This window comes from Herpailurus yagouaroundi, unplaced genomic scaffold (assembly GCF_014898765.1).
Source record: "Herpailurus yagouaroundi ecotype Mexico unplaced genomic scaffold, PumYag 222, whole genome shotgun sequence".
Lineage (NCBI taxonomy): Eukaryota > Metazoa > Chordata > Mammalia > Carnivora > Felidae > Herpailurus > Herpailurus yagouaroundi.
Window position 1 is genome coordinate 7,388,334 of NW_024412453.1, and position 16,161 is coordinate 7,404,494.

The 16,161-nt window shown below is 57.0% G+C and overlaps 2 protein-coding genes across 9 annotated transcripts in view; one reads left to right on the forward strand and one right to left on the reverse strand.

Moving 5' to 3' along the window:
• PDXDC1 (pyridoxal dependent decarboxylase domain containing 1) overlaps window positions 1–8,493 on the forward strand; it is a 52,600-nt gene extending 44,107 nt beyond the window's left edge. For all 4 annotated transcript variants that reach the window (XM_040458972.1, XM_040458974.1, XM_040458971.1 and 1 more), the window contains exons 16-23: window positions 572–677; window positions 2,431–2,602; window positions 3,471–3,589; window positions 3,874–3,995; window positions 4,946–5,038; window positions 5,133–5,229; window positions 6,182–6,286; window positions 6,761–8,493. In XM_040458972.1, the coding sequence (XP_040314906.1) occupies window positions 572–677; window positions 2,431–2,602; window positions 3,471–3,589; window positions 3,874–3,995; window positions 4,946–5,038; window positions 5,133–5,229; window positions 6,182–6,286; window positions 6,761–7,020 (1,074 nt within the window). In that variant the 3' untranslated portion in view covers window positions 7,021–8,493. The remainder of the gene's footprint in view (window positions 1–571; window positions 678–2,430; window positions 2,603–3,470; window positions 3,590–3,873; window positions 3,996–4,945; window positions 5,039–5,132; window positions 5,230–6,181; window positions 6,287–6,760) is intronic.
• A 784-nt stretch (window positions 8,494–9,277) lies between these two features.
• NTAN1 (N-terminal asparagine amidase) lies at window positions 9,278–15,647 on the reverse strand. Of its 5 annotated transcripts, none has more exons than XM_040458979.1 (8): window positions 15,588–15,647; window positions 15,202–15,310; window positions 13,439–13,512; window positions 12,228–12,281; window positions 11,668–11,721; window positions 10,756–10,883; window positions 9,790–9,903; window positions 9,278–9,543 (listed from the first exon to the last, which is right to left on the reverse strand). In XM_040458979.1, exons 2-8 carry the CDS (start codon window positions 15,243–15,245, stop codon window positions 9,523–9,525), a joined length of 489 nt encoding a protein of 162 aa, XP_040314913.1. In that variant the 5' UTR covers window positions 15,246–15,310; window positions 15,588–15,647; the 3' UTR covers window positions 9,278–9,522. The 5 variants fall into 5 exon arrangements, 2 of the variants coding, with proteins under 2 accessions (XP_040314913.1, XP_040314914.1); XM_040458980.1 differs by lacking the exon at window positions 9,278–9,543 and adding an exon at window positions 9,601–9,630; XR_005785612.1 differs by lacking the exon at window positions 9,278–9,543 and adding an exon at window positions 10,487–10,630 and having other exon boundaries at window positions 9,811–9,903; window positions 10,756–10,853.
• Between the last annotated feature and the right edge of the window lie 514 nt (window positions 15,648–16,161).

The window sequence follows — 16,161 nt, forward strand, 5'->3', positions numbered from 1 at the left end:
AAATTGTGCCTCCGGGGTTTTTGTGTCAGGGCGTCCACCACAGCTGTGTCGGTCCTAGCATAACGGGCTCCTGCCCCGCCTCGGGCTTCATGAGGAAGTTAGGATACGTTTGTGCCGTGATATCGAAACAGCCGGAATAAACTGTTTAGCTGGACATATACGGCAGAAAGGAAATGGTCATCGCAGATTATAGGAAAAAATGCAGGTTACCACACAGCATGTCGAACAAAACGTTTCGCGGCGACGGAAAATATAGAGACAGAACGGGATGGGTATATTACGTGTCAACAGTGGGTATTCTCACTGGTGCGTTGTGGGTCATTTTTATCTTATTCTTTTGGTTTACCCATATTTCCTAGATTTGCCTACAATGAACTTATATTTTTTAGTAATTAAAAACATAAAACTTAGTCTCTTTAAAAAAAAAGTTGCCGTAAGTAAGAGAATGAGAAGATTCAGGGAACCTCGCCCCCGGGAGTCTCTTGGGTCTGGGGCTGAGCGCATGAGGCCTGTGGGGGGAGCCGGGAGTCCCTCCGTGCGGGCCCTCGTCACTCTGCCCGTGTCCCCGCAGCTGGGGGAGCAGCTGAAGCAGCTGGTACCTGCAAGCGGCCTCACCGTCATGGACCTGGAAGTGGAGGGTGTGTGCATTCGGTTCAGCCCCTTGACGACAGCAGCAGGTAACCAGCCATTCTCCACGGTTGTCCTCCCTTGTTCCGGGAGCGACACTGACGTGTCCGTTCAGGTCCATGCTGTGGCCTGGTTTCCTTTCCCTTGTGATACTCTTTTTCTTTGAAGAGGCTTTTTCTTTGCCTTTGGGCTAAATTTGGGTAGACGAGCTTTCCAGCAGAACTTCCCAGAAGTAGACTTCTAAAGTCACTGGAGTTCCTGTGTTTTGGCGTCCTGTGGCCCTTCGTCTTCCCTTCCGTGGTTCTCTGGCCACACCTCACGTGAGACTCACCCATGGAGCTTTGCCAGCTGCCGGCGGCCGGGCCCCACCCCGGGGATTCTGGTCCATGGGGCATGGAGCCCACGCGTCTCTATTTTTTAAAGCTCCCCTGGTGATTAGGGCGGACCAGAGAAGGTTGAGGGCCTCCACGTTTAGGTGTTTGGGAAAGCGGTAGAGCGGCAGGTGCGTGGGCTTGTGCGACAAAGTCTTGGGCGCATATACTTCTGTCGCCGCTTCCCACGTGTGGGATCTTGAGCGAGCTTCTCCTCCAGGACTGTTCCCGCGGCCTCACTGTAGCCGTGTGAAGATTGAAACCAGATCACATGTGTGAAATGTCTTAGGGGGACTCGTGTTTGCCGTAGTGGAGTAGGTCTTAAAAATCAGATTAAAAATCTGATTGTCTTTTTTTCCAAGATGAAGATTTTCAACAAATGTTTGCTGTTTTTTCATGGAATGTTTTCAACATTTTTGGAAAGGTCTTTACCCAAAGACCTCAGTATAGGGAAATGTGGGTAACTGTCCTGCCAAGAAAAGCCCATCATGAAGATGGCCGGTGGCATCCAGATCTCAAAGCTGGGGAGTAGCTGGGTGACGTGGGGCTATAGTTAGGACTGGTGGGAGAGTAGGACGGAGAGGTCGGGGAGTAGGAGGGGCTCTGGGGTGTGTAGCCCCCGGGGGAGCGAGGCTCATAGGCAGGAGATGTGGGTGAGCGGCCTGGAGATGTGGCACCACCTGGCAAAGGGGACGTAGGGGCTCGAGGGGCCCTGGGAGCCCGGCAAGGGGGACCACGCCGGGGAGTAGCCCGGGCTGAAGCCGCTGGCATCCGAAGCAGCACCAGGGGAGAAGCCAGCCGCCCCTGGGGTCATCCCACTTCCGACACTGGGAGACCAGGTGCCGTAGGCCCCGAGTGGCACCCTGGTTCCAGGGAGCCATGGCCGGAGAAATCCCTCCCGTGGGACCGGGCGCTGAGCTGAAGAACATGCCAGTGGGTCCGGCGGCCCCCAGCCCGGGCATCACGTACTGAGGCTTAATGTAGTCACTTGCCACATTTGAGTCGCAAGCGAGGGGCAGCGAGGTGGGCTCCCTGCAGCCCCAGGGGCTCTCGGGCTGTCATCACCCCGCCCTCCTGCTGCCCCCCACACACGCCTGCCAGAATCCCTCTCTCTCCGGGATGCTACCGTGCGTGCCTCTTCGTAGCCTGCGCGAGGAGCCTTGTGCGTAGACTCCGGCGGGGTCCTGGGCCGAGACTGGGAGTTTGCGTCACACGGAGGGGCGGGTCTCGTCTTCGGTGCGAGACAGAACGGCGTCTGCGCCCGGATGCCACCTGCCTCAGTCGTTAACACCGATGTTCCCTATGGGCTTAGCGGCTTTTAGGTTACACCTCTGCTCCAGCTCACGGGAGGCCCTGCGGCCGCTGACCTTTCCGACGGCGGAAGTGGGAGCCCTTCCTCCCGCTCTTCGCTAACGCCCGGGGTCGTTCTCAGTTTTAGGAACTCGGGGAGAGGACGTGGATCAGCTGGTAGCCTGCATCCAGAGCAAGCTGCCGGTCCTGACCTGCACGCTGCAGCTGCGGGAGGAGTTCAAGCAGGAGGTGACAGGGACCGCGGGCCTCTTATACGTCGATGACCCCAACTGGCCCGGAATAGGGGTTGTCAGGTACGGGTTCGGCCTCCTGGGCGGGGGTTGACTCTTCTTAGCCGCGTCAAGACTGTTGGCGGGTCATTTTGTGGACCGGCTTGGCAATCGGAGGTGAATATGTGAGGTCACGGTGTCGGCGTCCCCTGGAAATGCAGCGAGATGTTTTGGACACGTAGAAAAGCCCAGCGCGGTGGCGGTGTGGCCACCCTCGCGCTCAAGAAATAGCTGTCGCTGTACTTTCTGTGCCGGCTTGCAGGTTACTGGGGAGACCGTACAAGTGCACAGCTGACGGACGGTTACTACTGTGGGGTACGGAGCAGCACGGCTCCCTAAGACCGAGAACCAGCTCGCCGGTGGGGCACGCCGCTCGGTCCCCTGGAGTGCTGCGTGTACCCTTAGCCCTGTGCCTGCTTTCCTCTCCTTCCAGGAGGGAAGGCCCCTAATTGCTTGGCTTTTTTTTTTTTTTTTTTTTTTTAAGAGAGCTAGCAAGCTAGCACAAGTAGGGGAGAAGGGCAGAGAGAGAGAAAGAGAGAATGAATCTTAAGCAGGCTCCACGCTCAGTGCAGAGCCTGACGTAGGGCTCAGTCCCCTGAGCCTGGCATCGTGACCGGAGCCAAAATCAAAAGAGGTGCTCAACCGACAGCCACCCAGGGGCCGTAAGACTGCGTGATTCGATTACAAACGATGAGGCTTCCAGATCTGGCCTCAGCTTCGTGGACCGGAGACTTGTACCTTCCTTGCCTTGAGATGCTCCGAGTGGCTCCTGTGCCCATTTGTCTCACTCACCTCGGAAAACTTCAGTAGCTTATACTCTACCTGCAATCCTGTGTCTGAAGAGGCATTTGATCTTTTAGACTGAAATACTGTTATTTGATATTGTTTGTAGGTATGAACATGCTAATGATGATAAGAGCAGTTTGAAATTAGATCCGGAAGGGGAAAAAATCCATGCTGGACTCCTGAAAAAGTTAAATGAACTGGAATCCGACCTTACATTTAAAATGGGTAACTACTACTTTTATAAGTCCACTATGAACTTCCAAAGGCTGTCTCCTATAACTGGCTTAAAGGCCGTTGGGCTCTGTTTCCTCGGAAGAAATCATAGTGAGCTATCTCCCTTCCCCTACTGCAGCCTCTTGGGGCACCCACGTCCTCATTAGTATTCTTGTCCTCACCCCGTAAGGGAGGTGCCTTTGTGCGCGGTCATGCCATTGTACAGGAGAGCGGCCCCAGGCAGCCTTCTGACCGAGGACTTGGGAGCCAAGGCAGGCGGTGGTCTCTTCCCACAGGCCCGGAGTACAAAAGCATGAAGAGCTGTATTTACGTTGGGATGGCAAGCGACGACGTGGACATTTCTGAACTGGTGGAGACCATTGCGGTCACAGCCCGAGAAATCGAGGAAAACTCAAGGGTCTGTAAGACTAATCTGTGCCTCGTTCCTCTCCTGGGTCTTCTCTGGGCAGCCAGCTGGGGTCACGAAGGAGGAAGCTACCCTCAGAAATACGTGTTCGTTCCCAAAAAGTGCAGAAATGGTTCCAATGAGCCAAGCATTGTACCAGGAATCCAGAACCCCCCGAGCATTTGATGCAGTCCCTGCCCTCAGTGGGCTCGTGCTCGGGGGAAGAGGTCCATGTAGCCAAGTAGGGTGGCGAATGCCGTGGAGAAGTTAGGCGTAGCTGAGCATTTGGGGAAGACGCAGTGGCATCTGCCGGACGAGGTGAGGGAAGACTGCAGTCGCAGCTGGACCCGGGGCTGCGTGAGGCTCGTGTTTCGGATGACAGGACTTCCCGCCAGGGATAGACCTGCTTCTGCTGGCCAGCAGGCATGGAGACCTAGCTGGTGGACGTTCCGCAGACCGGACATGTGAGTCACTAGGAATCACTCAGGAGCAGAGGAGGGACGACAGCGGGATGGGTCTGAGGAGACAGGCACGCGTGGTGGCCCGTGGCTGCTAGGGAGGGGGAGAGCGGGAAGTCTGCCATGAGGCCGAGGAGCCGGCTTTATCGTTGGGTGGGCTTCCTGAAGTTTCTCCCAACCCGCTGTGTCACTTCTGATCCCATTTCCATGACTGTGACGCGTGTGTCTCTTTTCTGTGGATGTGACTTAATGTCACATCGGGCAGGTGGTTTCTCTCCTCCTTTTCCTGGCAGGTGGGGCCCGTCACCAAGGTGTCTCCTCCTTAGCGGGGCATTTTGTCCTCTTGTGTTCGCTCGCCGGTTTTACTTCGTACCCTGGCATCCAGAAGTGTAGAATTCCGTTTACTAACAGTTTTGAAAACCGTCCCCGGTGCTGTGTTAATAGTTCTTCTAGGTCCCGGGCAGGAAGCTTAGACAAGTAATCCCTTTCTCGGTCCTACCACAGCTTCTGGAAAACATGACGGAGGTGGTTCGGAAAGGGATTCAGGAAGCTCAGGTTCAGCTGCAGAAGGCGAACGAGGAGCGGCTGCTGGAAGAGGTGAGGCTGGGCAGCAGACTCGCAGGGGGCGTCGGGGGCGTCAGGCCGGGAGCGGGTCGGCGGGACGCTCACGAGCGGTGGTTCTGCTCTGCAGGGGGTGCTGCGGCAGATCCCTGTCGTGGGATCCGTACTCAATTGGTTTTCTCCGGTACAAGCTTCACAGAAGGGAAGAACCTTCAACTTAACGGCAGGTAGGACCGCCGCCGCCCCGGGTCCCGTTGACCTTGTGAGTCCTTCCCGGGATCCCCCGCTCAAGCCAGGAAGCCTGGTGCGTGCGCGCGGCTCCTGCTCCTCTGGGGCCGCGTCTGTCTCGGGAGGCCTGGTGGGTCTGCCCTCTTCCGCCGCAGCAGCCGCGGCAGCACAGAAGCAGGTCCCCCCCCACCTCCTGCCCTGCCCCCCCATCCGCGGCAGACCCCCCCTTCCTGCGGGCCGGTCTGAACGTGGCCACTCAGCTTTCGGGACTCTCCAGTGCCCCTGGCGTCGTGTTCAGTGTTGGGTGTCAGTACTCCCTGCCGTCCCCGTGAGTGCTTTGCCCCAGGAAGGGGCTGCTGTGGAAACGGGAGGTGACAAGATTGTAGTCCAGTCTGTAGCCCTGGACCAGCTCATTTCGAACCAGGCACCCCGCAAGGAGGACTGGTTGCTGGGGTTTGGGGACGGTGACGTGCGCCTCCAGGTCCCCTTCTTCCCTGTGTTGGGGGGACAGTTCCCTGCACGTGCCCCCGCGCCCCCCCCCCCCCCCCCCCCCCCGGGAAACCGTGAGCACACGTGAGTGTGACAGAGGATCCGTGTCGCTCCGAGCGCCCGCCGTCAGCCAAGGGCCGCCTGGTCCCTGCTGCTACAGTACCGTTCCCACCGGGGCGTGGTCCCCAGGCACGCGTGGGCCACGCCGGAGCTGAGTGTGCCCAGGACACCTGGGGACGTGAGGGTGAAACCGGCCGGCAGGGCTGGGCCTCGCGAGCGCGGCCGCGAGGTCAGCTTTCTCCGCTTCGCGGCGCGCTTCCGACGGCCGGGGGCTCTGCCCTGCCCGCCTGCGAGGCCCAACAGCCAGAGCGACTTTCTCGGGGAACGAGGCTGCGGGGGTTCGGCTCTCAGGGCGGCCGGAGCCGGGGGCCTCTGCACACCGCTCTCTCCCCTTCCTCGCAGGCTCCCTGGAGTCCACGGAACACACGTACGTCTACAAGGCGCAAGGCGCGGGGGTCACGCCGCCGCAGACGCCCTCGGGCACCCGCGCCAAGCAGAGACTTCCAGGTACAGCGCGTCTTCTGAGTTGATTAAGGCTGAAGAGAACCGTTGGTTCTCTTGGGAACACAGACCCTTGCATCTTGGGAGGCTTGTCCTGTTGGGTGTTAGCTGTGTTCTTGCGTTTTCTTGGTGCTTTGACCCCATGTCCTGTTCCTCCTCACTGAGGACCAGCCGTCCCTGTAACCATTTCAGTAGCCTGGGGCTTCAGCCTGGGAGAACTGTCTCCGTGGCAGCCCAAGGGGGAAGTTCGGGTCTTGAGAACTGGCATCGTGTTTAACCTGGTGTTTACTCGCCTGACCTTCTCCTGACCATGACCTTGGGAGCCGTGTCGGTGTCCTGTCGGTTCTCATTTCTCACCTCATCACTTTGGAGCCTCAGAGCTGAGGGGCGCGGGGGTGTCTCCGGAAGCAGTTGCGATTAAATAAAGCAACCACTTGTTGGACGGAGGGCTTTCAGCACTGTCCGTGCATCTTTCTCTAGGCCAGAAGCCTTTTAAGAGGTCTCTGAGAGGTTCCGATGCTCTGAGCGAGACCAGCTCAGTCAGTCACGTTGAAGACTTAGAAAAGCTGGAGCATCTGTCCGGGGCGCCGGAGCCAGATGGCCTGGAACCTAGCGGCCCCGAGCCACACCCCGGGGCTCCCCCTCCGCAGGAGGCCGAGCGGACGGGGGCCTTCCAGAACGGGGCCCAGCGCCCGGAAGATGACCGTCCACAGGTAGAAGAACCGGAGAGCTTAAGATAAAATCCAGTGTTTGCTTTGAGACTGTACCGGGTGTTGTTCCAGGGAAGATGAAGCTGTACTGAAAATGTGAGCCGTGCCACAGCTAACGCAAGAGAAATGACTGTTGTTTGTCCTTCGCTGGGATTTTTGCACAAATCTGTGCCTGAAAGCCAGGCTTTTTAGACGGGCAGTTGATTGGTCTCATTGGATGGGTCTGTAGCATGACAGCTGGGGTTCCTGCCCACGTCCTTGTAGGTGGTACCGTTTCTCCCCCACGTTCCCATAAACACTCGTTGTTCACGAAGAACACTTAGAATTCCAAGTGCCCGCCACTTGAAACGCTTGCACTTATTTTTCTAAAACCTAAGCGTAAGCCGTGACGAGGTTACATACAACTTTTCGTTAAGTCAGCTCTAGAACCTTCCGGGTCCTCTGTTGTGCTGCTGCACCAGAGAGGCAGCGCAGTCTCCGCCATCTGTTTGGGTCAGCGTTCAGTGTGGGCAGGCCGCGGGGTACGGCGGGCTCGGGTTCGGCGCGATGCCGACCTGAGCCCGAGCCGCTCCCGCCGCCCCCGCCGCTGCTTCCGAGGTGTAGAAAGGAGCGTGCACTCTGGCTGGGGCAGGGCCGTGGGCAAGCCACTTCCCTCTGCCCCGAGTCCATTCCTCCCTTTATATACTATTTGTAGACAAATTAAAGGATTATCTATTAAGAGTAACTGTAAAACTCTTGGCCATATATATGTATATTTTTAAATACTGGTAAAGCTTTTAAATTGGCACACAGATACACACTGTGCTCGTTTCTATGTTTAATATCTGAAAAGCCGACAGACGCGAGTCTTGACCTGATACTAACTCTGCTGTGGAGCACCCAGTTATGTTTCAACCCTAAAATAAGTATACCTTTGACCTGTTTTACATGGGAGTGTGTGTGGCTTCTCCCCACGAGCAGCTCACCCCTTTGGGCCCAACTCAGAGACGACCTGGGCCCTCGGTCTGGTGAAGCCAGACCACTGTTGAGATACTGGAAGCGAGTGCTTAATTACTGCCTCTTTCTACTTTTCCAGAAGTCCTGCACCTCTTCGTTTTCATAGGTAAAGGTCCCTGAGCCTTTAGTCCAGCAAAGTCAAGCTTTGGGACGCCTCAAGACGGTGGGGGTTCACACTGGGCTGGGGACTGTCGTGTTGGAAGCCTTAGGTACACCACATTAAGCCTATAATTAGACACCGATTTGATGTGATTTCGGACTTTTGGCACTTGTCAAAATGCAACTTTTTTTTCCGGTGCAGATGATTAAAAGTCTTCCCTGTTTATTTGGTGCAATGAAGTATAGCAGATAAAATGGGGAAAGGGGACATTATCACCTTTAACAAGATTAATTTTTCAATGTTTTTATATATATTTGGAATTGCTAAATTGGTTTTGCTGAAACAGAATTTCACCCTTAAGATACTATTTGAATGTTGGTTTCAATAAAGGTTCTTGAAATTGTTAACCTGTGGGTTCAGTTCCTGAATGGTCATCAGGCAGAGCGATTCCCCCGAGGATAGCAACTTCAGAGAAATAAAGGCCTCGGAAAGTCTGACCTGCAGACATCACGGTGTGGCCATTTTAATGACCTCACACCTAGAGCAGACTTCGCAATGGCTTCGTTAACTCTCACATTGAGTTGAGTCTCAGATTGTTTTCTTTTGCAGAACAGTCTGATGAGATTCTGGTTTTCCTTCTGGGCTTTTTCATCTCCTTCACCTGGAAGTGGAGTAGCAGTTGGAATTCATGCTACTGAAATATTTGGGGGCCAGAAAACCCCTCTGTGAGATGGATACGTTCTCACGAATTCTGCATTTGAAATACCATTTTTCAAACAAGCTTATGTATAATGTTCCCTTGATTCCCTAATTTAGCAGGAAGAGAACCACTTACCCCAAGTCTGAAACAGCGGCTTGCAGCATCACGCGGCAGGCGGCTCCTCCTGGGCCCTCGGTGCCGAAAGGCAAGGCCGGGCGTCCCCTTCGGCAAAGCAGAAAGGACACCTCGACAAATGCCTTCGCGAAAATAAGATTTTATTTTTAAAGTCATTTGAAGGACAGTAAGGAAGGAGACCTAAGAGTCAGCGGATGCGGATTCTGGTTCGTATTCTTTCCAGGCCCCACGGTCCCCATGGTGGTGTGTCTCAGGCCAAAAGTTGCTCTTTGGTGATGCCCGTGTTTAGCTTCCTGGAGAAGGGATCTTTTCCCATAAACCATCTTCATTTTTTTTGTAGAGGAGAGCCTTGTTTCCGGGAAACAGTGCGTTGGTTGGAGATGGGTGTTTTTTTAAGAACATCAAGGTAGATCTGATATGTTCGACAAAGTGGGGTGGCTCAGCCAGAGGTGAAGTGGAGAGGTTCTGGAAAAACAAGATTCTGGGTCTGAGAGAGGAATAAGCTGGCTCTGTTACCCTCTTGACAAAGCTGTCGAAGTGTCTCCGGGTTCTTAAACAGTCCGGATGGTCTCAGGTCACCACGTACACAGAAGTCGTAAAGTTACGGAAGACGGGAGGTGTACTGCGTTAACGAGGGAAAAGCAGTCGGCTGTGTACTCCTTCGACCCATGCAAATGCCCGGCCAGGACCTTACTTATTCTCGGCTGATCTAGAGGTTAAATGGGGTCTGCCGAAGGCATCCTAAAAGTAAATCCCACCCGCCGAAGGAAAGGCTGCTGTGCTCTCGCCTAAACCCGTCTTCTTCTTCTTCTAGATGAATAAACCAGGGTGCGGCGATTTAAGACCGCCCCAGCCTGCAAGTTCTCACCTCTAGTATTTGCTTATCATCTTGCTGCAGCCAGAAATCCACATGTGGAAATGGCATCCAGGAGTACGGTCCTATACGAAGTTGTTCTGTCTTTGCGTCGTAAATACTAATCATCTGAAAAAGAACATTTCGAGGACATTTCAAGGAACGTTCTCTGCTTCTCGAACCCCACCATTAGTGCAAGCTCCAGCGCAGTCCCACATTAACGTGGAGGGATGAGCTGCTTTAAACGGTCTAATAACCAAAGCCGCTACTTATGGAGTCCTTCCAGTGTGTCTGTTATTGTACTTTGGGAGTAACGTACGTGCTTTTGTTTAGTCCTGACAAAAGTCCTCTGGGAAGACGGCATTTTTCCTACTTTGGTCGGAAACCTGATGCTCAGAACGGACAGGCACTTTGCCCACGGCGACATTGCCAGTAAGCATGAGAGCTGGGACAGAAACCCAGGTGTGTGTGGCTCAAGTCCGAGGTCCTCAAACACCTCCTCATTACTTATGCCCCAGCAACTAATCACCTTGCAACTTAAAAGCCCGCAGCGCCGGCTGCCCCATCAGGAGCAAGCAAAGTGCTTATTTGCCAATCAATTCCCTGAATTCCCCAATTTGTCAATGGTAGTTTTCAGCTTAACCAGCGACCCTGGCTTTTGGTTCCTGAGACTAAAGCGAGTTCTGAATATTAGCTAAGTCAAGGCTATTACCCTGCTCGAGAAACAGCAAAGGCATCTGACAAACGTCAAAGGTTTGACAAAACATCACCGTGAACGCACACACTCTCCAACGAAAATGTCAACGTTCCATCAGTGAGGAATCTGAATGCGCCTTCTCTTTTTTCACACCTCTGCCTTCAAAGCAGAGAAGCGGGGTCTAGCTTGCAAGAAACAAACGTTTCGTTCCTGACGCCTATAAAACGTGAGGCTCTGGAGCGGGACGCCCCTTTTTTCCCCTTAGCACAGAGGGTCTCACTCACTGGGCCTCCTGTCAGAGCTCGGGCGGCACGCAGCTCCTCCTCCGGGCCTCGGTCTGGGAAGGAGGCTCTGTAAATCTCTGCAGTTTTAATGTTGACCGCTGTGGGGACAAAGAGGTCCTCCGCATGGACTAAAGGCACAAGTGGAAGGTTGGCACAGCCGCACCACGTCTACGGCCACGGGTGACCGAACGTGGCCGGTCGCCCCAAGAAGGGGAAGAGGGATATGGCTGGACCGCTGTCGCTGAACAGCTACGGCTTCCCCTTTGTGCAGATGGAAAGCGCCACCTTACGGCCCCGGCCCGACAGAGGGGCGACCTCCTCCCCCGGGAAGCGCCAGCTCTTCAGGCCGGCGCGGGGCGACCCTCCCTGGCCAGCGCCGCGGCCGCGCCGGGGGCAGAAGCGGGGCCTGGGGTGCTGTCCGGGTCTGGTGGTGGTGGGGGCACGTTCCCGCCACGCACCTCTGCCAGGCTACGGGCAGCAGTACGGTGACCCCCCGTGCGCCCCGCTGGGCCATCGCACATGGGGTGGAAGTTTCACCGGCTCTCCCCCTCCGGGGATCCGGGGCTGCGGCGGGAGAGCACTCCGGTCTTTCCTTGGCCTGCTCTCTCCTTAGCAGGACCCTTATTCCCCGCCGGACCCCACCAGGCACCCCACCGTGTGAGGGGACCGACCCCCTGCCCGGCCCCAGCCCCGGAGGCAGGCTGGAGAAGGGCGAGCAGACGGCCCCGCTTCCCGGCCACCACCCCGTCCGTCCCCGGTGGCCGTAGGGAGCGGACGTCTCTGTTTTGTGGGCAGCGGTCAGAGAAGGCACGCTGCTTGCCCGGGGCCCCCGGTGGGGCACAGGCAGCCAGGGTCAAGCTGGCCCCGGGAGCGCGGCCCGGCCTCCGGGCCTCCAAGAAAAGCACTACTCACCGATGCCGTAGATGATTGGAAAGTGCTTTTCATTTTCTTCCCGGTCATTTAGTTCTAACGAAACGAAGAAAAATGCTTTTTAAGGAGTGATTTTTAAGAAAAACTGAACAGTTGCTTCCATTTTCTATAACTGAGGCCAACAGGGAGCCCACACTGCAACGGGAGGAAAAAGGACATGCAAGGGACCGTGTTCCCGTTTCCCTGCCAGGTCCCACCGAAGCCGTCGGGTTTCCACCAAAACGAGTGCCGCGTCCCGAGTCAGCGCCTCCCGGCTCCCTACACGCTCGGCCACCAGCCACCTGCCACGCGTGGTGGCGGGTGGCTCCTTCCCAGGAGCAGAGGAAGCGTCTGAAAATCCCAAGGAAGGAAAGAGAGGCTGTGCTGAAGGGGGTGGGGGTCGAGATATTCTCGGAGGCCGAGCGGGATTTGGGCTTGGGGGGCGGGCGGGCCACTGGCTGCAGAGGGCGGAGGGGGCTCTCCTGTGGCTGAGGGGCTCGTGCGCGAGGTCTTGCTTTAAGGGTGAGGGTGCCGGCTGTTGGGGGAAGGACGGCAGAACTTACCTGTCACACACAACGTCACTAAGTGAATGTCATCTTCTTGTCTGTCAAATTCACCTACAATGAAAAGTTTCAAAGTGGACGTCAGAAACCCGCTGAGCAAGTCGAGATGGGGCCGGGCCCTCTCCGTCCCGCTCCCGTTTCCGCCACAACCCGGCCCGCGCGCGGAAGCCAGATTCCTGTGAACCGACGCCAGGGAACCCGGGTGACGGGCACGTCCCTAGCCTCGAGCCCAAAGGAAACTGTGACCAAAGCTGTCCCTCCGTCTCTTCCTTCTCAGCGGTTTGTGGGGACAGCGGACTCCGAAAATGTTTACCCCTTACTTAAATAACTTTTTTTTCTTTTTACCAGCCATTCTAAAAACTTGATCACTGTAAAAAAAAAAAAAAAAAACCGTGGAAAACACAGGCAGGTGTAAGTACATGGGTCTTTCATAGTACAAGGACACGGGCTTCTGATGCCCACAACCCCAGCAGTTAACAGTCCGTGTTTCTTTCCTACCGTCCGTGTACTGCCGAGCCCGCGCCTCTCAGACAGCTACGTCCTGACTCTGCGGCCACGTGTGCTTTCCCGTGCGATTCACCTCTTCCCAAGTACTTTTTAATGGCTACGTAACAATTTCTTTGCTGACGGACATCAGACTGTTTGCTAACGTAAAGGATGTTCCGCCCGCATTTGGGCATGAATCTCCGTGCACACTGCAGATTATTTTCTTAGAACAGACTCCCAGAAGGGGAATTACCAGGGCAAAGGAGAGGAACCTTGTTAAGACTTAGGCCACGGGGCCAAATGGCTTTGCCGACAGGTTACAGCAACGTATGTTCCAGTGCTGGGTGCGTAGGCCCGCCTCGCCGCGGTTAACACAGAACGAGGTCTTTTTTTGAATCCTCGCTAATTTAACGGGAAAAGGCGGCATCGTCGGCGTTTTACCTTCCTGCAGGTTAAAACGGACATCGCTGCCCAGAGGGCTGGTCACCATCTTATTCACCGCTAGCGTTTACCGTCTTGGACCGTGTCGACTACCGTTTCCAGGAAAATCTCGTCCCCCTCCCATTGGCCCCTGAATCGTAGCTCGGTCCCTCCGTCCGAGTCCAAGCCGAGCCAGTCAGGCTGCTCCCAGCAGCTGCCCCGAGAGGCTGTGCACTAAGTAGCGTTTTGATCCAAACAAAAGCGGGTGCAAGTTTTCATCAAAGTTGGGGAAACCGTGAACTTACTAAGAAGTTGATGAGTAAGTTTTTGTGACAACTGCCTGTCATCACTGAAGCCTCCCACGAGGTGCACTTCCAGCCTGGCAAAGAGACGGGACGGTGGTCAGAGGCCAGCACTCCGGCCGCGGGGCGCCCTGGCTTTGCTCGGGACCTCGGTTCTCCGCCTCCACGAAGCCGCGCTCCGCAGCGGCGCTTCCTCCCGGGGCCTCTTCCGTGCCTCGCGGCGGGGAGGACGCGTCTGGGCGGCACTGGGAGAAACGGGGGAGGCTGCCAGGGCCGCGCGAGCCGCTGGGGACGCGGCCGGGGGCGCTGATGGCGGACGGGAGCCGCGCCTGCACACGAGCGGCCCCGATGCGGAGCTTAAGACGCTCCCCTCGGTTAGAATAGGGCTGTGGCGCACTTCGAGAAACCTCTTCGGCATCTCAGCCTAAGGGGAACCGGGGTGCAGGGCCGGGAAGGGGGGCTGGCGGACCGCTCACCTCACTCTTGTCCAGCAAACCCGGAGCCAGGGACTGTCGCCTCCCAATTTCAAGACGGGAACCAGGTCGGTTTCTACAGGCCATGCTTACCCCCCCACACCAGCTTTTCCAGGTTTGGGGAACCCTGCTACTCCCCCAGGGTGGCCCTTCTGGGGACTGTCACTGCACACACTAGCACAGCACAGCGCTCAAACTCCTGTGCTGGAGCCTGTGTTCTGCCCCCCCGCCCCCCATCTGCAAGCCCCCTCGTCCACAGCCTGGGACAACCCAAGGGAGGAACCCGAACCGGCCAGAACTGGCATGAGGACGAGTATCACGTGGCCCCACACAAACACGAATGGGCCAGACGAGCCGCGGTCACCACGGCTTTGCTCGACACAGGGCCACGGGTTTGCCTTCCCAGTCTTGGGAAGGCACGACCACGTGCGTTCCATGGACAGACCAGAGATCCCTCCTGCCACGTCTCAGCACCGCACCAGGGGGCCCAGCGCAGAACGACACTGCTGGCCCGGCCTATGTGACACTAGTGACACCAGGAAGAAGGGCTTTATTACTCTTTTTGTTAAATCCCTAGGATTCTGAGAACGTGTAGATGACCAGACTAGTCCGTTCTGTGGCCACCCCAGACTTTCTCCCCAGGGAGGGGCAGGAGGGGGCACAGGTGTGTGTGTGGGGCCCCTCTCCCCCAGCCGTGGGACCAGGTCCCCTGTGTTCCAGGGTGACGGCTGTTGGGAGGGGGCGGCCACCTGACGGGCCACCGTGGGAAAATGCACCCTCCCCCGCACCCCCCTCCCCCCGCCACGGTGGGTTCCTCCCTGCCTCGGCCTCCACGGTCCTTCCCACCCTTGAACACCCTGTTTTGCTTCCTGCCGGCCTCCTTGCTTCAGGGCACTTCGGGGGCAGGTGTCTGTCTACTGGCCACGGCTATGGCCCCGACACCTGTAACAAGCTCCCCCTGGGAGAAAACACCCGACAAGCAGCTGCCGGAACGAACGAATGAAGAGAAGGCATCTGGGATTCGCTGACGCGTGAGCGAGCATCCCACGATACGGGAGCAGAAACACAAGCTGAGGTTCCAAGTCAAAGCTTCATCCACAGGCCAGCCTGCACCCGCCACCCGGTCTGCTCGCTCCACGGCCACCGGCGAGGGACCGACGCTGTGCCGGCTCGGCTCCAAACGAACGAGCCGGTCGCCGTGGCGGTGACCTTCCATGCGGCGGCCACGGCCGTCCCCTCTACGTGACAGAGCGCGGGGCCCGGCACCACGGGACACAGGAACGGGGCGCTCACCTTCCACACGGAGCGTGGTCGGAGAAGGATTTGATGGAGCTCATGATCAGGGGGACCTCCGCTTTGGTGTCACTTCCGTCACAGTGGGTCAGGCAGGTGGCCCCGTTACCTGAGGCAAAGGGGGGAACGACTCACGTTACTCCGGGTGAGGGCTCCGGGCTCGAGCCAAATCTACTCCCATCCCTTCAGACGCCTCCTCTGTCAATGCCCTGGAAGGAGACCCAGAAGGATCTGTGCTGCCCCGCCCACCCTTCTGACCCGGGTACCAGGGAGATGCCATGCAGACTGGGCGGGTGGAGGGGGGAGGGCAGGGTCCGGCTGCGGGCAGGACACCAGGAACGTCACGGGCAGAGACGCAACGCTGCCCTTCCTCTCGCTCGCCGTACCTGTGTGCCTCAGGACCACAATGTGACAGGTGGTGGCATCATCAGAACCCAGGATGGAGATGGAGCCTGGTTGGAAAAGAGAGAAAATGAAACATCCAGTAGCCCCGGGGGATGATGCCCGATTCACGGCTTCCTAACCTACCATCCTGCGGGGAGGCCGCTGCAAGCTCTCTTTGCTGAACATACAGAAGGCCCTGGGGTCCCACTTGCTGAACAGACTGACCTCTGAGAAGTCTGGCTCTTTCCTGTTCGATTAAAACAAGATAAAAGAGGGACGGAAATTAGTGATGACTGGGTACCTAGAGGGGTGGCGAGGCCCGACGTGCGCCTGGGCGGGAGACACAGGCTCTGTGGGGTGCCACGAGGCTGAAAGGCCAAGGGAACGGGGCTGCGGCCACTAAGGGTGGGGGGAGGCGGAGCAAAGGAGACGGGTGAGCTCCCGGGCTTTGTTCTGCCTGCACCTGAGGGACCAGAGTGCAGGCCTTTCTCCTCAAGCACAAGAGACCCTCCAGGGCTCTGCACCCGGGAAGGGAAGCCGACCGTCGGCCCGAGGGCCCGGCCGGCTCCGAAAACA